The sequence below is a fragment of the Ammodytes marinus genome (genome assembly GCF_949987685.1).
Source record: "Ammodytes marinus genome assembly, chromosome: 22".
NCBI classification, from domain to species: domain Eukaryota; kingdom Metazoa; phylum Chordata; class Actinopteri; order Uranoscopiformes; family Ammodytidae; genus Ammodytes; species Ammodytes marinus.
Window position 1 is genome coordinate 12,886,606 of NC_137226.1, and position 23,211 is coordinate 12,909,816.

The 23,211-nt window shown below is 43.2% G+C and overlaps 1 protein-coding gene across 1 annotated transcript in view; it reads left to right on the top strand.

The window, feature by feature from the left end:
• The window catches only part of dock4b (dedicator of cytokinesis 4b), a 114,374-nt gene that overhangs the window by 13,587 nt on the left and 77,576 nt on the right, over positions 1–23,211 (top strand). The window contains exons 2-6 of the mRNA XM_080051128.1: positions 17,577–17,660; positions 20,409–20,449; positions 21,447–21,502; positions 21,602–21,698; positions 22,526–22,674. Coding sequence (XP_079907254.1) covers positions 17,577–17,660; positions 20,409–20,449; positions 21,447–21,502; positions 21,602–21,698; positions 22,526–22,674 — 427 coding nt within the window. The remainder of the gene's footprint in view (positions 1–17,576; positions 17,661–20,408; positions 20,450–21,446; positions 21,503–21,601; positions 21,699–22,525; positions 22,675–23,211) is intronic.

The window sequence follows — 23,211 nt, forward strand, 5'->3', positions numbered from 1 at the left end:
TGAAAGTGCACATAAATGAGGCTACCTTTCTACTTTGTCTAATTGTGTTCACTCTCAACTGTGGGAGGAGAAAAACAAAGAAGAAATTAATCACTCTAGCCTCTTCCCTCCCTCCCCCTCCTCTCATTCCTCCCCCCCCCTCCTCAAGTTCAGAGATCCTACAGACTTTTTAAACTAGTTTTATTTAATTACAGACAGCCAATGTGGGTGCACACGAGTGCCGTTGACCTAAATCAGGGAAACTGGGACATTTTGGTTTCCCCCCCCCTCAACTTCTTACTCCACTCTATTGATTTTGTCTGTGTGGATACGAGCAAATGAGCTGAGCCCAGCCGTCAATTTGACACTCACTCCCAGTGTCGGGCCTCCGTCCTGATGCTGCATCTGACTTACACTAGCAGCAATAGCTTCCTATCCCCTCTCCTCCCAGTACAATCTGCCGGTCTGAAACAAATTGGAGAGCAGTCCCTTTGTTCACACTGATGGCTTCGCACTGAAGGACAAGACTATTGCAGCGTGTCGAGTGTGTGTGTGAACTAGCTCCTCCAGCAAAGGAGAAATTCAAAGCAGGCACCAGGGACTCTCTTGTGTGACAGTTGAGTATTTGTTAATTATTTTTATGATGGCAGGCTTGAGTGGCTACTCTCTCTATCTCATTCTCTCTCTCTCCCTCTGTGTCTCTCGCTCAGCGTAGCTCTTGGCCGTGTCATCTCCTACATGGCTTTGCCTCGACAAACACAGCAGCACTCCGCCATAGTTGTTGTTGTTGTTGTTGTCTCTCTTTTCTTTCTCAATCTGTCAGAACTCAAATGTTCTCCGACCCCTGGAGTAATCCTCCTTGATCCAGCAATGGCATGCAGGCACACAGGAAAATAGCCCCCGACGACAGCTGAACCCCTTAGCCCCACAGGAATGTCTGACCACGCGCACACGCATACAAACACACACTCGCACACATACACACATACACACACACACACACACACACACACACACACACACACACACACACACACACACACAGGCCATACATTCAAACGCACAGTGCAGCCCAGTGCGGAACAGAACAGAGCGATGGCTGTTTTGGAAGCAGTTGCAACCAGCCCATCCGCCCTTGTTTACATTAGCAATTTCGCTCTCGTCTTATGTCAACTCCGGATGAACATGAAAGCAAATTTGGGGAACGAATCACTTCTTTTTTTTTTTTTTTTCAAGAGGCCTGCATTTCCTGACAGCAAGCGCCACGCGAGATGACGAGGCAAGGCACGTAGGAAAGGAAGGAAGCCCATTTCCTACAGAAAAGCCATTAGACATTGTAACACAAATGATAGAGTGTTTATGCACTTTCATGTCATTTTTTGTCAATGAAAGAGTGGTGTTCATTTGTGTTCACCTTTTGTAAGATTTCTAAAATATCTTTCTATACTGAGCTGCCACCATTACTCAACAACATTTCAATGTGTGCACGTCTGTGTGCGTGACACGTCCATTATTGATCCCTCTTAAGTTAGAGCAGATGTCAGGAGGACCGCTGGCATGCTAACAAGCCACAGAATCCAAGCCCTCATTTTTTATAGTTTTCAGACGGTGCGCAAGGCTGTCTCTGTATCGGAAAGAATGAGATTCGGTTCCAATGCAGACACGGACGCTCACTCAGACATCCATATCTTGTGGCCCATGGAAAAGCGGAATGCGTATCACATGAAAACATTTTATTTTTATTCTGAAGCTTGGGCCCACATGCCAGATTCCGTACTTGTCACATTTCTTGGTTGGGGTCACCCCCCCCCCCATCTTGTCATTGTTAGTGCAGGTCTATTGTAGTCTCCACATTTTTAATGGCCTCCTCTGCTCGTTTTACTGTGCTGGGCTTGAGCAGACTTGTGGCAGAGCTTACTTACTGTATATAACTGATATCCCAGTTTTGTATGTGTGCCTGTACTTGGGAACTGTTAAATACCCTTTTTGTCAAGGTTACCAAACTGTATTGGTAATGGTTTTACAGATTGTATTCGTAAGTGATGGACTTGCACTATTATAGGATCATGTAAAAAGTCAACAGCGATGCCCAGACATCTCTCTCAGTATAGACCACAGTTGACTGTGTTTTGTGCTGCATTGAAGCAAGTTTGTAGAAAAGCTCCATGCTCTTAAGTCTTATTATAGCTTGCTTTGGTGACTTGTGTTGGTCGACTCGCTGTCCACTGCCGTACAGCCATTCAGCCAGAACTTTACTGCGTTTACGTCGATTCTGCCTGATGTAAGACAAGTGTAATGTCTGAATTTGAATCATGGTTTGTGAAAATGGAGAGAGTAAAAGAGAATATTTGTGCACATCTGATGGAAGTCATTCACATCTGGTTCGTCTAAATAAGTTTCTCGTAAGAAAAAATTAAATTAGATCAGAATCAGTTAGAAAATCTATCAGATATCTGCATATATTACATTTTTACAAGGCCTCTTTTTACTCTACCTTATACAAATGTTGCTGTTTGAAGGCTAGCATCATACTACTTGCTTTAGTTTGGTCTGGCTTTGTAAGACTGTCAAACATAATGTTTACCATGGACCTAGATTTTCCTGTTTTGTTAATCTCCTTTAGTTACTCCTCTTCTTAACACACTGAGCAATGTATTGATCATAAAACACAGTGTGCAGTGAACACATTTATTAGGTTCTGGTTGTCATACTTTGTTTTTCATTGGCACAGTTCTCTATCAATTGTAATATTTCTCTGTGCTGATAACAGCACTGAGAAATGTGGGATTTATATTGTTTTGTGCTGATCATTTCCATTATGATATGGTACATTTAAAGCTGGTTGCATAGGTAATTTAATATGGCGAAATTCTCATGCTGACAAACATACACAGATAAGTCTTTAATCAGTCCAGCAACCATCTGACTAGCTGCCCTTCACTACGTTAAAGGACATATTCAAAGCTGCAAAATCGGTTACTATTGTAATCTAGTAGCTACTGTATCTAGTAGCTTGCTGGCTTGTTTGGCTGATAATAAGGCATGCTTCACTGGCTTGTGTTTGTGTAGCACCTGCCATCTGTGTGTCCTTGAGTGAAGCCACTGTGTGTACAAGAGTGTGTGTGTGTGTGTGTGTGTGTGTGTGCTTCAGAGTTGATGCTGCCGATTCGTGTGAAGTGTCTTCAGTTGCCCTCGCTGTGCTCTGAGGCTATCACCGTATGTCAGTGTTTGTATGCGCTTTTTTTTTTTTTAGAACAAGTGCGCACAAGTCCTGTTGGTGTGACCGTCCATGCACATTTCAAGTCAGTGTCTCGACCCCACGCGGTGAATCCGAACACACATCTAACATCCCCTACTCACCGCCCAGCAGTCCTTTTGGCTCTGCGCGGAAGACACACACTGTGGCCTTTTCATTCACTCTTGTGCTTTTCATGCACTCCCCAGTGACTCCAGTCACTCACTGATGCTTTGGTGCACTCTCTTTTCTTATATAGTGTGTACTTGTCTCCAAGCTTTTTGTTTTATCTCCTCTGGGAGCAGAATGAAGGCTACTGTAGGCCAGGATGGGAAGTGAACGTAAGAATTATGACTACACAGCATTTGGCATACCAGTCCAGTGGGATGTTTAATTTGAGGTGCTACTTTTAAAGCTATAGTGCGTAACCTCTTTTGCCCCATGAGGAATTCTGACTAATTACAACAACTATGTCGGCACATGAGGTAATCCTTCGGTGATCGCGCATGGATTTTATATCTTCTGCTCTAAGTCCCAGTTTTTTCTTGGCAGCAGAATCAACAACTGAAACATTTCTTGAGCGCTTCTTGGGATTTTTCTGAGCTCCTGCGCCAGTCGGCAGCAATTTTCATCCAATTCCCCTGCTGATTATACAGTAAGTCTTCCCTCAGTGACTATAGGAGGCTGACTGTCCATGACCTCTTTGAAGCACGATGTCCGTGAGTCATGGATAAATGACCCCACGCTGCTCTTGCTAACTGCTGAGCCCAGAAGATGCACTAACTAGAGGGAAAAATGACAATGTTGATGAGAAGGATGACGCTACTTATAGCCTTGAAGATCATGCGATTATGCAACTTGTTTCCATATCTACTAAACAGTTGAATCTTATTTAGCCCAGGTTGATTCAAACAAGATAAAAAGCTATAGTGCGTAAGTTGTTCATATAAATGAATGTCGTTCACAATCAAGCCATCGCCAAATTAGTTGAAACAAAGCTGATTTAGCCAATCAGCAACAGAAAACTCTCTGTATTTCTCAGTATGGCAGAGTTTACAAACTGGTGTCACTCCCTGACACCGAGGTTAGAGTCAATATTAACCCAATCCTTTATCTTAAGTATTCCCTCTTCTTGCCCCGGCGCTCTCACTTGCTAAACCCTTTATTTTTATTTGTGCAACAATTCTTGCTGATCGACCCCCACTATTACCCACTGACAGGCAAACCTTTCCCTCATCCTTGCCTTTTCATAGTGTGTGTGTGTGTGTGTTGTGTGGCCCTTGAGCTGTGGTTTTCCCATCAGATGAGGCAGACGAGTCTTGTTTAGATTTATTTCTGGATGGCCTCGCATTAGGTGCACTTTAATGCACACATGCAAGCATACACACACACACACGCACGCACGCATACACACACACACACACACACACACAAAGACACCGATATTTTAGCTGCATTAAGATGCCACATAGATACCAAGGTGTGTTTGTGTGTTTATATAGCATAGTTTATGGTCTGTGGATTTTCACAGAAATGACATTGTAAAAATCTCTTTTCATTTCCTCCCTGCATTCGCCACCATGGCCCAATACCCTGGAGAACTAGAGAGCATTACTGCGCTTTTATCACCACGCATGCATGTTAGAATGACCCTTTTAAGTACTTCTAAGTGTTTATCTGCTCCCATTTAGTGCCGAGACACAAGGATGGATCATATTTAGCAGTGAGGAATGCTGAACAATAGTTTTCATTTTAGCTCGGGGGAGATGTTTTGTGTGCGCCATTGAGTTCATTCGCTGTCTGTGGGCTTTTTGTGTCAAGGCTCGTGCCCTGTAATTGAGAGTGCAGCGGTGATGTTGCGGTGGCATGTTGCCTTAACAACAAACGAGAGTTCAAAAACATCCTGCATCTGTGTTTAATAAAATGCGTAAGTTGTTTCCGGGCTACTGTCGTGCAACAATCCAGCGAGTTTAACTAAGAAGAACGCCTCCATATGGTTGTTCATGGCTCAGTGACCATTCAGAGATGCCGGGCTATACTCTCCAGCACACACGCACACACGCACACACACCATGCTAACATCATACATGTGGGTGGGAGAGTGTGTGTATCATGTGCCTCACGCATGTGTACTCACTGTGCAGCCTTAGACATTTTATGTGTGCAGAACAAAATGCTTTTCATCAAAGTAGGGGGCTGGGGGGGACAATATTTTTAATGGGGTGATAAGCACCAGCTGTCCACTGTGATACGACAGTATCAAATGGTATGATAGCAGCGCATTAACACAGTGACACACGCTGTGCGTACAAATGAATACCATCCCTCAAAACAGTGGAATCATGCATCGTCCTCCGGCTTGAAAACCAACGCTTCATGGTGTAAATCATCAATGCAAGAATGAGATGAGCTACTCTTTGAAATAACTCAAAAGTAAAAAACACACAGGAGGAAGACATTAAAGGAGAAAGAGTCATAGGAAAGATTAGAGATGTCATGGACACTGTCTCTATTTCGTGGGTTATGGAGATGCAGGAGAAAAGTTCATCTCAACCTTAGTACCTTAGAATGGATATGCAGTGTCAATCCTCCCCCATAAGCTGAAGTCCCCAACAAGTTGTCTAATTCAGAAAGAATAGCAGCATCTCACTCATCTGGGGCACAGAGATATATGAAATCATCCAACGGTCCACTGGACCATACATTTTGCATCCAGACAATGATGTCTGACATAATCAGACAGAACATCTTGGATAACTGATCAGATGCTTAGCGGAGGGAATTCAGTTTGATCAGCCTATAGTGTTCAAACGACGTAGCGAGAAAAAGAAATGTGTCTTGGTCGGCTGACTAGGAGCCTCCATAACAGCCACAAATCTACTTGTCACTGATTCTCCAAGTCCTCATAACTCTACTGGAGGAATGAGCCCCAAAATATTCCCTCAATGGCATGTGGTGTTTTATTGATGGCGGTGAAGAACGCTGTCTGTCTTGCTCTGGTAATGTTTAGTTCAGTGAACACCAGGAGATATTGTTCACTTTTTCATCCACTCATTAAACCGTTCAGTGTCCCTTCGCCTGTATGGGAGCATCTGCATCGTTTCTTGACAAATAGATCGATGCAAATTTCCTTTATGACGTACATCTATATGTTTCTGCAATAATTCAAGGCCTGGCTTTTAGAAAAACCTGCCGTTACCCAGTCTCTCTCTCTCTCTCTCTCTCTCTCTCTCTCATATATATATATAACTGTTCATGGCTGTTATCTAACGAGTGGGTGCTTTGATATTTTTTGATCTATTCCCCTCATTTTAATGTCATTCTTCACCAGCTCTTGCTAACAGCTTTTTTTTTGTACATTCTGTCCCTGAAGCAGTCATCACAGTAAACAGCGTCGGAGGCGATGAGTACATCTGGTCTTGTAGACGAAAAATACATGGGAAAATGATCTGCATTTTATCATGTACGCAATGTCCATACCTGCGGCAAGTTGAGGGAGCTGGGCATTCAAATAGAGCACTTAGAGCTGCGTTCACTACCTTTCCACATGTTACATTTAGAGATCTGCAATAGCAGCAAAACATTGTGAAATTGAAGTGTGAAGTCATGTATGAACCCAAGCAAGGAGAGTTTCTCCAACCAACGGCAATTGACAGTACGCTTAAAACCCTTTCCGGAACAGCGAATGCCCAGTCATAGCTTGGCAACTGTAACTGCCAGACGGTGTGTGTGTGTGCGCATGGGACTGTTTTATAAATTTTGCTCAGTATGTAAAGAATTAAAAAATATGTTTTGTGTGTGTGTGTGTGGTTATGGGTTACATAAAAAACACACTGACAAGAATAACCCATCCACTGTGTGGGAACCAGTCTTTCCCTGCTGCTCAAATAGCGTTTCCCTTGGTGGCTGATATGAGTAGGAGTGTCACGATTTTAAGGTTACCGTTTGATTCGATTCCCCGTCTTTTTCGTTTGATTGTTTTGGTGGTTGTGTTTGGTTCGCCCTTTTAGTCTTGTCTAGGCTAGGAACATTGGTTTTTCATGATAACTAATACATTTTGATACCTATTTGAAAAGATGGTCTACATGGTGTCATGAGTGGTATAAGATCCATTATTCCTTATTTGCAGTGTACCCCACTAAAGTCCCACTGCACATGCTTAGCCTAGCCTAGCCTAGCCTGCAAACTGTGTGATGTTTTAGCAGTTGCCATAGTGTCTTTTTGGCTGCAGCTGGATACCATTGGCTGCAGGGGCTTATTCGCAGCGGCTACAACATGCTGTGTGTGTTTCCTTTTTTCCTCTCTTTGCATGCCTGCTGAAAGTGACCCTGGGTGCAGGGCTTAATCGACAATTACACCTTGAATTTTGGAGGTCGACATTTCCATCGATTTCCAACTCTCAGTCGAGATAGTGACACCCCCAGTGATGAGTTTGTGTTAGGTGGTTATAGCGTGTCATTCGGGGAACAGGTTGTCAACTGTTACGGCCGACCTACCAGGCTCGTTAATCGGCCGATAACAATTAAAGAAACCCAGACAAAACCATGAATAAACGTTTAAACAATAATGTAATTTATTAAATCAATCCCAAAACTCACGTCAACCGGAGGGCTGTAAAAGAAAAGGAAAACGGGAGGAAGCCTGGGACAGCCACAGTTGGACTGCGTTATTGCCCAGGTCTTCCTCCCACTAAACTATACCCCGGCCCCTCTAAACTACAATGAAAACAAAGAAACACTAAACTAAACAGCCCTCCATTAACTAAATCATATAACAGAAAGCAGCAGCAGGAGAACGCAGGTCAGCAGCCAAGAGCAGCTCGCATGGAGTGAGACCCCCGCCACCGGCACATGCCACGCCTTAAAGCTCTGCAGAAGCACCTGCCCCTAATCAGGACACCTGAGAGAGAGAGAGAGAGAGAGAGAGAGCGAGAGCGAGAGAGAGAGCGAGAGCGAGAGAGAGAGAGAGAGAGAAGGAGGGAACAGGAGGAGAGAAAACAAGGCGGGAGCCGTAACATCAACAACATATTAAGATCCTTAAAGGGTACTGGTGGGTACAGTTAACTGCCAAAGACAGTCTTTTTGGCTATGGAGCTTGGAACTACAGCTGATGCCATCTATCAGTGACAGTTGTTTCTCATTCTTCAGGTCAAAGAACTTGAGGTCATCACTTCATATACGATTATAATCAGATCATTTGTCCATGTCATGCAAGCCTCTCTCCTTCTCATTCTTCTCCATCTGGATTGATTTAACCGTTGTGCCTTTAGCTCCCTGCTCCCAAGACTCTCTCTCACTTCACTTGGTTGCCCCCCCCCCCTGTGTGTCAGCCTGGAAGGGGTGGGGGGCAACCAAGTGAAGTGAGATACACAAGAGCCGACAGCCACTTATCTCTCCCGCCAAACCCTGTTCATTCAATGTTTCTGGTTCCCACTCTTTCATCCTGTCTCTCTTCTTTTTTTCTGTTGTCTCTCTCCACTGCATTGTTTGTCAGTCTCACTGGCCCGATGTCTATCTGTGTCTGTCCGTCTGTCTGTCTTTCTGTCTCAGCACAAATCCCACTTGTATCAGTTCATCTATGGCCCTCATCTAAACTAAGCCATTTGCCACCATTGTACCTGCCCTGCTTATAAAATCCAATTGATTTAGCTTCACCTCGGGGCAGCATTTTCCCTTTTTTTTAATTTTGATAAACTCCACAACTTCACTGTAAGATTTTTGGCCATCTGGAGCTCCTGGATAAAACCACAGATAGCCGGTTTGGGTGGATTTTGTTTCATCACTTTTACATCATAGTTCCATCCTCCTCAATGTAAAAATGGCTGCTGTTTGCGTTGCTATAGCCTGGAGCAATGAAATCCTGTGTGTGTGTGTGTGTGTGTGTGTGTGTGTGTGTGTGTGTGTGTGTGTGTGTGTGTGTGTGTGTGTGTGTTTTCTTTCTCCAATGGTCTCACCATCTATCGCTGATGTCATCATGTCAGCGAGATGTGAAGTCAGACGGTGTTTAATAAGATGCCGCTGCCGGCTAAACGCACAACCTGCCAAATACATCACAAATCTACGTGGATTGAGAATGTATGTGGAATATCGCACCCTCTCACTCAAGTTATACGCACGTGTTCCTTTTTTTTCCCAGGGCCGCATACTCAAAGCCCTCACTCTGTTGATTTCCTCCAACCGCTCTGGGGTGTGTGAGTGTGTTTACGTGTGCGTACTGCGGCACGCCAAGTGCATAATTTGTTGTAATTTGATTCAAGAAAGCTTGAAGTGCAGATAGAGGTCACAGCCACGCCTCCTCTCCGCCTGAGAGAGCACGGTAGAGGGACGGAGAGAGAGAGAGAGCTGAAAGGAAGTGGAGATGTTTCGTTGAGTCAGAGTGAGAGGGATTGATGCAGTAGGTCTCATTTGACACTCCCCACTTTTTAACCGTTACACTTGAAGGGGAAAAAATCTGATGTTGGTCTGTTCATCTTTCTTCTTTCTTTTCTTTCTACTCTGCACTTACTTTAGCTATATATGTCCCTCTCATGCTTCCCTCATTACTCTCTACAATATCCCATTGTCTCCTTAAATCTGTTTGCATAATTTGCATTGCTTTGTCAATGGCCGTGGCCACACATACACCCTTCATTTCCCTTCCCTGTATATTTTAGCCTTCCTCCCTTCCGTGTGGGCATCGGTGTTGTCGTGCCTTCTGCTGCCGCTCACAAACAACAGCGTCGAAAGCTGCAGCTGGCTGTATTGGCATCTGGTGTGTTAGCAAAAGCTTTTTAAAATGATTTGAAAAAACAACAACAGTGGAATGTAGCCTTCAAGCAATAAATTAAAAAAAGTAAACACATGGAGTGGCGCATGTACCACAACTGCAGACATTCCCTTTGCATTTTACAACGGCAGACTAGAACACCCGTCAGTTCCGGAAGATTTGAGTCCCCGGTACTTAGAATGAATGGTACTTACTAGTATCAGTAATATCGGTTCTCTTGACATCCCTATTCTGGTGTGTCCAAAAAAACTCAGGGAACCACAATATCACATCACCATATCAACTTGGGTCATATATTTGTTATCTATGGCCATTATTCTCGCGTTAACCCTGTGCCCACCTAGTTAATTGCTGAGATCTGGAACGCGGGCAACAAGGCAGGAAAAACAAGCAGATGATCAGACAAGTTTTACATTCCACATCAGTCATTCGTACTGTACTCGAGAGCTAACCCTAAGCCTGCTAACTGTGAAACTACAACCAACCATTACACAGCTTGCAGACCAACTCTCTGGTTCAACTTTGAACGCGTGTACATGCCGCCCACAGTTTTCCTGTGCAATGTGGGATTATTACTGACATTTTTGGGTGTTCTCACTTTCAGTTTTAACAAATATATATTGATTTTAGCAGTGCTTCTCAACCGTTTGCTTGTTATTCTCACTGATATACATAGTGGAAATAAAAAGGACAAGCAATAGAGAAATATCAGCAAACTCTGCAGTTCCCCTAGTGTTTTTCAGCTCATCGCTTTGGTTACGCGTGAGTGCTTCAATGCATTTGTCCACTATCACTGCTCTCATCAACCTCGTTTCTAGGCAGCTGAACATGGTGGAGCATTTAGCACCTGAGTAGCCAGAACAACACACAGCTTCTGGGAGAGCAAATATTGGTCCTTATTGGGCTTTTGGACAGACCTATGTCAACAAATGAATGCTGACTTGTATGCGCTGTATCTGCTACGATGTTAGCCATATGAACTTCAATTTATTAATAAAAAAAAAGCCCCAAAATCTGTAACATACTAGTTGAAGATGAAGAATTCACTGTATTCCAAATTGACTTGTTGCACCCATAGAGTGTCTATTTGCAGACATGGAAGCACTGCCGTTGCATTGTGGGGGCTCCTCAACAGGTGTCCTCTTGTCCTCCAGGGAGAGAGCTGGCGTCAGATGGCTTCCTAGGGAAATCCAGCCTGGTTTGTTATTGGCATTGGCATGCCATTCAACCCAGTCACAGGAAGTGTCCCTTATGTTTTCATGCACCTCATTGGTTGTGACCAGCTATTCCCAAAGTATAAAGGAGATGGAACTAGATGGAAAAGGAGGATTGGGAAAGATGAGTCTGTTTAGGTTGTTTAGGAATGTGTGCACACCAATATTCCCTGCTTGAATATGTCGACTTTCTGAATTATAAAATCAGGAATAGTGATGTCATAAACGATTTAAAATAGTAAAGAAAGGGGCGGGAAAAACAAATAAATGCAGGTGAGGAAAAACCTCTTGAGGATAATCATTTCATCACAATTTGACATCAGTGTGCTATCAAATGCATACACTTTGCTAGCTTAGAACCCCCCCCCCCCCCCCCCCCCCACACACACACACACAGAGTCAGCTTAATGCCAAATGAGGTAAGGTTTTATGGCACTGACCTATATTTCTTTCTAATCTGACTCATTTTTGAATTCTCTTACTCAGGCCAGTCTGGGCGGACTGTGCTGTTTGCTTCTTTTACTTTCTGTTTTCCTGCTCTGTTTGTCGCTTGATAATGCTCCTGCAAAAGATAGTGGAAATAAATAAGTTTTTTATTCTGCACTTTATTTAGAAGTGTATAAATTGGCAGACCCAGCGTCTATCTGTGTGAGGATGTGTTAACGAGAGCATATCGTATCAGAGGAGATGTCGAGGTTGAAGCAGCAGGTCTTCAAAGATGTCTAAAAACACCTTTTTTTAATAAGTGGCTTATGTGTGCGTCATCTGTGCCGCTTGTATTTATTTGTGGGTTCTTTCATTTATAACAGATACTGGAGGAGGTACAATATTTCACAGTGAGGCTGAAACGATATTGAGCTCTGAGCTGCACTTTGGTTCTCATACGGCCGTATCACAAAAAGTAATAACATTCCTCCTTACACAACTCTGCCTGGAAAGCTGCTGCTCCAGCAGTGTGATTTAAGCGGAGAGGGTTATTGTTGCCAGCCAGAGGTTTTTGTGATGGTGGTTTAGGTTGCTATCTCCGCTCACACAAAAGGCAGTGAAAGGAACCTGGCCGTCTGGCAATGGAAAAGGTGAAATGAAAGCCGTTCCTCTTGGGTGATTCTGCCGGCCAAGGCTTTTGTCTGCTCTGCCTATCAAACCTCAGTGTCTGCACACGTGTATATATATGTGTGTGTGTGTGTGTTTGATTCTGCGTGCACCAACTGCCAAGTCCTGTTCAAGGCCTTTCCAACCACCGCCTCCACTTGCAGACGTCTGCCCGATCTCTTTCTTCTCCCGTTGCAGACCCCTGTTGATTCCCCTGCTTTAAAATGCGCTACACCATGCTCAACCAAAGAAATCGCTTTTTCTCAGATGCAGACGGTTTCATACACACCAACTTTATCTGCGTCTGGCTCACACAAGTGCTGTCAGGTAGCTTTCTTTCTGTGTCCCTGCGAGTATGTTTCGTATAAGCAATAAGCATAAAAGGCTTCTTTGTGGTTTAGATTTCCTTACCATACATGATCCCAGAGTAAGCCCCCTTCTGTGTTGTTAACCTCACTCACAGACTCAGTGCTTTGCAATCCATAAGGCGGTGGTGGGATACTCACAATATTTTGACATGACGTGGAGGCATTTTTAGCCTGTTTTTTTTTACCTCACCGCATAGTGAGCTTATACGCCTGCCTGTGGTTGGGAACACAGTGTGCACAAAGTTGGCGAGGACAAAACATAGCTGGGCTAGTTTTGGTCTGAGTAGGAATGTTTTAGTCACATTGCTGGAATAAAAGGGCACTTTGGGTTTGGCAAAATGCAGCTCTGTCAGTGTTGTGCAGTGTGAGGAAGTGAGGAGGTTTATTGGTGTAGTTAACTCTCAGTTCTCTGTGTTGTTGCTCTGGATGCTTTTTTTAAAGTGTTCACCTCGTAAACGTGTAAGAAACAGGGTGAAAATGAGCGTTGCTGCTTCCCCATTTTGGATAACACTCTTCCCTTCCTCAGAGCCAACTCATTAACCTCTATATATATTTTTTTTTTCATCTTATTCTTTACACATCGGTACAAACGTGTGTTTTATGATGCTCATGCTCCAAACCCTGACACACAAATTAAACATTAATGATCCTTATACATTTGGCAACAATGGAGGCCATTGGAGCACCACCGGTTGCTGTGTTGTCAAATTAGCATATTAATGATATAAATGCTGTATAATTAACGCGTGGGAGTGGATTACGCACGTGAATCATTGTCAGATCTGTCGCAGAGAAGAAAGGGTCGGCCTAACGAGGTTAAAAAGCGCATTAATGAGTGCTTTGAATGAAATGTGCCGTGTTATTTGGTGCATAAAAGCTGTTGGCTTTGAGGAACAAATTAGTGGCTTCTTCATGCCTCCTTCATTTTTTTGGGAAATCTCTGTAAAATTGAGTTCAGCAGCGACATGATATCGAGCTTTGATCTGCGACTGAACACTTGCCTCACTCAGACGATGCTTTTACTGAAAGAGCCCAGGCTGTTTTTTGAAACGGGGGGGGGGGGGCATCAGTTCTTCTTACTCTAGGCCCGTGGCAGTGTTTGTTCTTTTAAGGGGCTTAGGCACAGCGGCAAGCAAACCCAAACGTGACGCGGTTTGACAGTCCTCGACTCCAAGTGGCAGCCTAAATAACTTATGTAAGCTTAATCTGAGCCAGTAGGCTTTCTAGGGATCCAGACTTACTCAGCAGTATACACCGGCAGGGTGAGAGCGCATTATGGAGATCGAAATGCAAACCTCCTGAGCCCTGACTTTCAAGACCCCCCTGTGGATGTGGACACAGGCGCTGTCACTTAATGAATAGATACTTTGCTTTCAATGCAACCTGGTTTGGTCAGCTGTTGTCATGTGAATGATATGGTGCATCCGCCAAAGTATCTTTGCGGATGCACCGTTTCGTTTTTTAGTATTTAAACAGCACCTAAGGACCTGTCTGTGTGACGTTCACAAGTGTTGACAATCCCAAATTGAACGTTTTCAAGTGCGTTTGAACCTTGAGGAGTGCTGCCACACTAGCACAGTGGAGAGACGGTGACACACTGTATCAGTGTTAAACCTCCAGCTTTCCACCCTCTGAATTTCATTTCAGCTTCTGTATTTGATCTCCTGTTCCTCTGTTTGTTCCCCCTGTTCCCTTACCACTTTTGTTTTCTCTTGAGAAAATTGAATGTATGTTGTTGTTGTTGTTGTGTGTCAGTGTGTAAATCCCTGTGTACATGGCTCTTCCCGACTGCCATGTCTGTGTATTGTCTAGTTTGAGGATAGTAGTTTGGTCAAGAATTAGAGCGTCATCATCGCAGTGAGTCGGTCGACCTGAGGCACATAGAATCAGACTGTGTGTGCTTGGTTGTGTCAGAATGGATCAGAGTTTGTCTTTTGGGTGGCTGAAATGCTGGTCATTGCAGGCCATTTTGAAAGCTGGGTCAATCAGGTTCAATTGACAGACCGTGTGTGTGTGTGTGTGTGTGTGTGTGTGTGTGTGTCTGAGAGTGTGTTCACTTCATATCTGAGCATCAGCTGGTCTGCTTTTGTTCAATTTAAGCGATTGGATATTCATGCACCAGCGGCGTCCCCATAGCCGCGTTGCTGTGTATTGTGTGCGTGTGCATGTTTGCACATCCTGTAATCCCAGCAAATGGGACCAAACAACAACAACAACAACACAATTCCCTCATGTGTACGCACTTTTCCGGCCTCCTCAGTGCGTCCATTTGGGAGGTTTGCGAGCCCAGACAGTTGACAGACAGATAGCTGGAGCCGGTATACGGATGACAGGCTGTTAGAGACGAACGGACAGACAGACATCAGCTGGCTGCGGCAGCGACAGGCGTGGAGCTTGCATTCCCTAAAACATTTGACTGAAACTGAATAATTGAGTTGACTGCAGCTGGAAAAGTCACTTGGATAATTCAGGCATTATGCAAGTGTGTTTGCTGTGATTTCATGTGTGTTTATGTTTGAGTGAATGGGCTTTGAATGAATTACAAACAGTGTGTGTGTGTGTGTGTGTGTGTGTGTGTGTGTGTGTGGGGGGGGGGGGAGGGGGGAGGGTTGCAAGCCATGGGTCTTTGAATGAATTACAAACAGTGTGTGTGTGTGGGTGTGTGTGTGTGTGTGTGTGTGTGGGGGGGGGGGGAGGGGGGAGGGTTGCAAGCCATGGGTCTTTGAATGAATTACAAAGTCAGATGTGCACTTGTCACAAATCCCCTGTAAAGATATCGTTTCTGCAGCTGTAGGGATCACAAAGAATTGGCAAAGCTTTGGGATAAACCGCAGAAGGAAGCACACACACACACACACACACACACACACACACACACACACACACACACACACACACACACACACACACACACACACACACACACACACACACACACACACACACACACACACAGTCTAGCTGCTGTTTGATTTCATCAGCAGACTTGATCTCAATGTCATTATGAGAAAGAAATTCAACTGAATTCTGTCTTTGGATTGTGGGATATTCTGCCAAAAATAAGCCTAAAAAATAAACCCGCTAACCACCTCTGACAGTCCAAATCTGATTTGCAGCTGATATTTCGAGTGCAGCCTAGTCAATCAAAGGGTTTTTAGGTTTTAGCCAATGTCATACACTACAGTAAATGGGCTCCTATGAAATCAATTTTTTTAAGCAGATTTGGTGAACACGCTAAACACTGAAACTCACAGATAAAATAAATACATCTATAATTGAGCCCTATCCATTAGGAAGCCAGCTCAGACCGATTTACTGAACCGTACATGAGGAAAAACACAGTGTCCATGTAATAGCACCTCTGTGTCTGCAGGCTTTGTACTCTGGGTGCAACTCAGTGTTTCTTTAAATTGGACTGGATTAAGCATAATCCCCGTGCAGCCTGAAGAATTCCCTCCGTGCTGTTTGGACTGTTGCATTTTAGGTACAAGCCCCTGTGGAGAGAGAAGAAGAAGAAAATGAAATTCTCTCTAAACACTTTTAGCAGTGGCGGGATCCCTCTCAGTTCTGCATGGCAGGGAGTCTTGTATTACGTTTTTGTACTTCAAATCCCTGTGAAGCTGCCTTTTTTTCCCCCCTGGTGCAAATTTGTGTCCATGTGTGTGAATGCATGTCTGTCTGTCTGTGTGTGTGTGCTGTGCTTGCATATGTCGCTTTTTGAATAGGCTACTTGTGTGAACCTGCAGACTTTAGTTTGTGTGTGTGTGTGTGTTTGTGTTGGTGTGTGGCTGGACCTGTCAGCGTTTGCATTTCTATATTTGTATGAACATTGGTGTGTTTGTGTGTGTGTGTGTGTGTGTGTAATGTATGTGCGTGCGTGTGTGTGTGTGTGTGTGTGTGTGTGTGTTACAGTCAGGCTGGCTGCAGTGAGCGAGTCGGTGCTACAAAGCTCTCTGTTTTAAAGAGCTGTCAACTGACACTCCACTGATGGCTATTACGCCCTCACAGCGCAAAGTACCGCGCTAATGGACTGTCAGTGTTCCAGGCTGTGCTTCAAAACGTGTGACTAAAATCCTAACTCAACAAGTTTATTATATCATCTAATAAAACAATGTTCAATCATTTGTATTCTTGATATTAACTTGGCCACTAACTACACAACTCCATCTGTTATATGTATTATGTAACTTCTCCTTAAGGGGGTAAGTCGCTCTGTGATTTTAGTGTTGCACTTCCACCAAGCGTAGGGGGGGGGGACTCACAAAAGACAGATTATGCTAACAATGAGTTTGGAGAGGCCGGGATATCCTGTCTTTTAGTCCCTGGTGTGGGGTCCAACTTCAAAAACCTTGGATCATACACTTCCCATAATGCAACAAAATTAGTTCCCTTCACTACTTTCTGTTAAGCCAAGTTTCTTTCTTTTTTAGTCCCCTCTCTTACTGTTTTTTACGTGCATCCCTACCTTTGTGATCCATCTATAATATATTGTTATAGAGATATTATTTAACTACCTGTGCGTGTCTCTTGAGTTTTGTGCTGGTTGGAAATGAATCACTGTTTCGTATATCTCAGTATCACATTAAGCAATTTATGATTTTATGTTTAGATAGCTTCGTATTCTTCTGTATATCTATATATTGCTCAGAATGTATTTATGCCTGTTTAGTTTTGTGAATGACTATTTCTTTGAGATTGCAGTGTAGGAACATAGCGATATATTTTACAAGCTTTGATTTTATTTCCCCTACGCAGATTTATCGATTGCGCCTCCTCTCTCTTTTCCAGAAGCGTTTATTTTTTATTATGGCTCAGCTTGTGTTTTTTTGTTGTTGTTGTTATTGCATAACTAGGCTTTAAAATATATATAAATAAATACTCACGTGGGTGTTCTTGTGCCACCTTTTTTTTTTGTTGTTGCAGTGCTGGCCAGTTTCCGAGGGACTGTCCAGCATGGCCTCCCGCTGGAAATTGGAGACACGGTGCAGCTCCTGGAGAAATGTGAAGGTACGGTGGTGCACACACTTTATACACGCACATTACTTTTGAATGATACTGTGGAAAGAAGAAGAGAAAAAAAAGATTCGACATGAAACTGAATAGTACATGTAAAGAAAGCAATTGATTTTGCTTGAGCAGGGAAGGGAACATAATCACTCAAGAACTTCCAAAATATAAGGAACATCTCCTCTTTTCATTAACTATACAGATCAAGTGAATACACAAACTAGACCGGCTTCCTTTCCAGCCTTCCTGCCCACGCTCAGTCTGTTCTTCTCCTCCTCTACTTGCTTTTTCTTCTTACTCTCTTCTTTTGCTCTCTTTCTCTCCCATATCAAATAGTTTTTTATGTCTAATTTATGTCTTTCACTCTTTCTCTGTTCTTAGTCCTTTTTTTCAAAGTTGGAGTCAGCGGTTCTGGAGAACGCTTGTGGTCAAAAACACTTTTTTGTCAAAATCAGCAAATATCTCACGATCGGCTACTTAATCTGTACTGTGTGTGCGTTATAGAGAAAAATCTGGTGTTATTACACAGCATAGGCTCTGTAAACAGGTATGTAAAAAAAGGTAGCTCACTGTAGCTAGCAACATGCCCGGTCACAGACCCTTGGCTGTGTATTAACCTTAGATTATTTTTTCGGCACACACAGTACATACAGGGAGCTAATCGGGAGAAGATATTCACTGATTTTGACAAAAAAAAAGCTTTTATCCAGAATCACTGACTTCACCTTTTTATTTCAAGATTGCAATGAAATCATCTAACCACAGAGAAAGCCACACTCTCATGCACACCTTAGCACAAATGAGCAGCCATGCACCAACGCTTACAGACATCCCCGCTTTTTTTTTCCGGAAGCTCTTGACACACTCTGTCTCACTTCCTGTTTGGGGGACAGAAGCGCACACACACGCACACACACGTACACACATGCACAGTAAGATGCAGCCAGTCGAGCAGCCAGTCGTGCAGTCAACCAGCCAGCCAGCCAGCCAGAGTGCTGCCTGTGATATTGCAGTAAAAGGCCCTGTAGACAATAGCACAGCCAGCGGAATGCTTGGTCCAGGGGTGGGGGTGTGGGGGGTGAAATCAAAATCCTGCCAGCAGTGAGGGAGGCTGTGAGACGTGCCGCTGACAGCAGAGGAGACAGACTAATGGGTCTGCCTCATGTTGATACTGTTGACAAAACGCAAGAGCGTACCACGTGAAAGTGTCTCTACCGACATGTGGCTCCTGTCTGTAACGGCCCCGCCTATGACATTGACTTTTTTTTCTTAGCACATCAATAGCTCCTTCTAGGAATTTTGAAAGCTCCTGACAGCAGTGAATACATAAGACTGACTGTTACAGTAGTTTAAATGGGATTTAAATGGGTGGTTCACAACCTATTTTATTTTATGTAGCCTCACAGCCCTGTCAGATAGTACAAGTCCCCCCCTTATAAGCATCACTAAAAGTATTATCGAGTTAGTTATACTCGCATAATAGGGGATGATGTTATAATAATTTATTTCTTAAAAATTTACTATATTTTTAATGTTTTCGTCAGTTTGAATTAGTTTGGATGGACCCTTCCAAATAAGAGGCAGATGCTGGATGTCCGTTTATCCATTACTTTTAGATAACTATTTAACATTTTATCCAATATAAGGAGGCCGTATAATATTATATACTGTATATATACATATATAAATATATATTAGCACAGGACTTGACAGGAACTGTCACAGACAGTGCATGAACTTTGCTGCTGCAAAAATGACTCATCTAGGAAACACTGAGCACGTGTTCCACAGCGCAGACCGAGACAAATTATCCAATGCTCTTCTGACCATGCACGCCTACAAATAAAACCAGGGAGAAAACTACTACCGATGTCGCAGATGCTCTGGCAAAAAGCCAACAGTGATTAGAATAATCTAATACAGTTAACATTTGAACTATTTAGCTAATGCTCTTATCTGGAAAGGGACCTAACTGGCTGAAACGGGGGATTGAGCTTAAATCGTCTCTTTGAACATCAGCTCAAATCCATCCATGCAAATGTGTCAGATTGTTTTTCTACTAGTGTTGGGATGTTGCAAAAAGCCTCAAGCATGTTACTGATTCGTCCTGAGCCCAGGTCTTAGTCAGTGTGTGTAGAGTGCATTAACCGCTGTTTTATCGTCTTTATCTCACACCTGCTACTATAGGACACATCATAGTGCGGTTTGCGTGGTTTTCAGTGGCGTTTCTCGCTTTCACTCTGCCGTGCACTAGCCTGTGGTCACTGTAAACAGGATGTTACTTAAAAAAAAAACTTTGCACCACAATTCTCTTGGCTGATGCTATGACATATACAACAAATATAAAATGGTGTTGACATTTGCATTGGCGATGGAAATTTATTCAGTCGTCCGTCTCGGTCCCCTTTTTAATATAACACTGAATTGGACTAAAAAATAAATGTCTGTCGGGCTTACTATGAATTTTTATTTGTTTATTTAATTTATTTTTTAATACATTCGTCCGCCAGAGGGTTCATATGATTTCTATTAAATCCTACACACAAACTCTCTTTCACTTGCTCACACACACACACACACACACACACACGCGCGTTTCCTTCTATATCATTCTCTTATTGAATGAATATTGTTCTACTTTCTCCACCACTTCTCCATGTGTGCTCTGCTGCAGTCTTTGTCAGATGTAAGGTGCACTACTCACAGTGACACGCTGGATATTAAAAAAATGGCGCTTTGTCTCAACAGGCTGGTTTCGAGGATTCATCCTGAAGAATCCAAATGTCAAGGTGAGCAGCACTATAACTCATTTATACCTTCATTCAATCCTTGCCCTGAAGCCCTCTCACATTAAGTTACTTTATTTTTTTTTCTGGGCATTTTCAAGCTTTATTAGATAGTACAGAGTTGAAATGGGGAGACAGACAGACAGAGAGAGAGAGAGAGAGGGGGGGTTACATGCAGTAAAGGTCCACGGGTCAGATTTGAACCAGCGACCACTGCAACGAAGGCCGGAGCCAATATGGTACACACTCTATCCACACTACGCCACCGGAGCGCCCCACATTAAGTTACTTTTAATTGTTGTTGTGACATATGACGATCTACAAATTCTGATTGTCGACAGTTTGTCAAGGATAGCGGGTCCAACTATTTGGATTACTAATATCTGCAGAAGAAAAATTATCCTAACAACTCTTGCAACTTAAATCTTTTGACAAGACTAAGTTTTGGCCTGCTAGTTTGAAAACTAATACAACCAAACCAGGATCGTTACCTTTGATTAAGCAAAAGATTAGAGAGAGAAGTAAACGTGTCAATCTGCTTTGGACAGTGATAGACATAGCTTTCAGAAACCTTTTTTCGCGGTGGAGAACATAGGAGCAAAGGGTTCAGAATCTCTGTGTGCACGAGTGTGTTTCATTTATCCTCAGATACTCAAGCATAAGTTCTCCTTTTGATCTCCCCGAGTCAATAGGGAGCAAGTTGCAGTTTATTAGCAGGGCGCTGACACACACACACACACACACACACACACACACACACACACACACACACACACACACACACACACACACACACACACACACACACACACACACACACACACACACACACACACACACACACACACACACACACACACTCCTTGCTTTTATCTCGCTGTCTGCTCCTCTCTCCCTCCGCTCCCCTTTCTTTTTATCCACAAACACACTTAGCACCACACTGATAATGTGAAATGCTAACAGCTTCGACCTCACATGTTTACCTTCTGTCTGTCAAAAGGGGATCTTCCCATCCAGTTACATCCACTTGAAGAATGCCCACGTCAAGAATAAAGGGTAAAGTAGTGCTCTGTTGTTTGTTTTTATTTTCCTCCCCCTTTGTGCTTGTGTTTGCACTTTATTTTATTCGTATACATGTTTGTACGTTTATTATAGGCAATTTGAGACGGTCATCCCCGTTGAAGACTCTGTCATCACAGAAATGACATCGACGTTGCGAGACTGGGGTGCCATGTGGAAACAGCTCTATGTGGTAAGAACACACACACACACACACACACACACACACACACACACACACACACACACACACACACACACACACAAACAAACAAACAAACACAAACGCCTACTGGTTGCATCGATTTAAATTTCACTACCGCTTAGGTGAAGCTGCCTTGGATTCCTCAGGCTTGTTGCTTGGCCCTTGGTAATTCAAAAAATCTGCAAACAGTCAAAAGCTTTTTCATACACATTCATTAGATGGATTGATTTTGTTTTTGGCCTATTAGGCAATCTGGGGGTGCTGATTTTCATTGAGCTGATGGTACACTCGCAAATCAAAGTGCATACATTTGTGGCAAAGAGCAGCAGGGATCCCGACGCTAATTTGCACAAAAATCCATTTCAAGTCCCTATGTCTGCCTCAATTTCTCGGTGTCCCACTTCCACTACAATGTACATTTTCATCCCCAAATGTGCTATGCCACTTTGTTTTCACTTAAGTTTTTCCATTACCCGTGTCTTCCCATCTATCTGTCATCCTCATTCCGTCTCTCTTCCTTTTTAAATTTGTATTTTATTTTACATCATGAATATCAATATTATGTATTTCCATTATACTTTCAATGTGGAACCAACATAAACATTTGCATTCACAACTAGTCCCGTTATTTGTTGGCATCACTTTCCACATACATAGTCCTATTTTTCTCCAGTTCTTGTGATATACCTGGAGGATCTCCAAACCAGAGCTCTTTCTTCGCTGGTTTTAGCCTTGTGCCAGTTCCTTGTTACTGGCTATGAGTAGAATTTTTAATCAGATACCTGTCCCCCCCTTTTTTCTGTCCCCGCCATCAGAAGAATGAGGGGGATTTGTTCCACCGACTCTGGCACGTGATGAATGAAATCCTGGACCTGAGGAGGCAGGTGCTGGTGGGCCACCTCACCCACGACCGAATGAGGGACGTCAAGCAGCACATCACGGCCAGATTGGACTGGGGCAACGAGTAAGTATAGGCCTAGACCATCTCTTTGTCAAATGTACTAAAAATGGCCTATGTGTTTTTCAAATTCATTTATTATTCATCAGTAAAAACTTTGCTACTAGTTTTAACATTGATTTTCTGCCTGCTACTCAGCCATTAGATTCCACTCACTCCATAGTATTGTATTAAAAAATAAAATAGCAATGAGTAGAGGCTGGCTTGCTTGAGAGCAGCAATCCATCACAGGGAACGTTCAAGTCAGCTTTATTTTATTTTGGAAGAAGTTCTGTTCTTATTGCATTGGCAAGGCAGTTCTCAGCCAGAAGAAAACCATTTTAATTCTGGCTTTTTGGTGCATTCAGTCAAAAAAGAACAAGCAATTGTACAAAAGGGATTTCAAATGTGGGTGCTGAACCATAGTCTTTTTTTAATGCAAGGCACTTCCAAATTCATGTCACTGTTTTTACACATGGTTTATAATGGCTTTCTGTTTGTACTCCAACAACTCATATTGCATAGAACCCGTGTTCAGACGAGAGGAACCGGGGACTATAACCT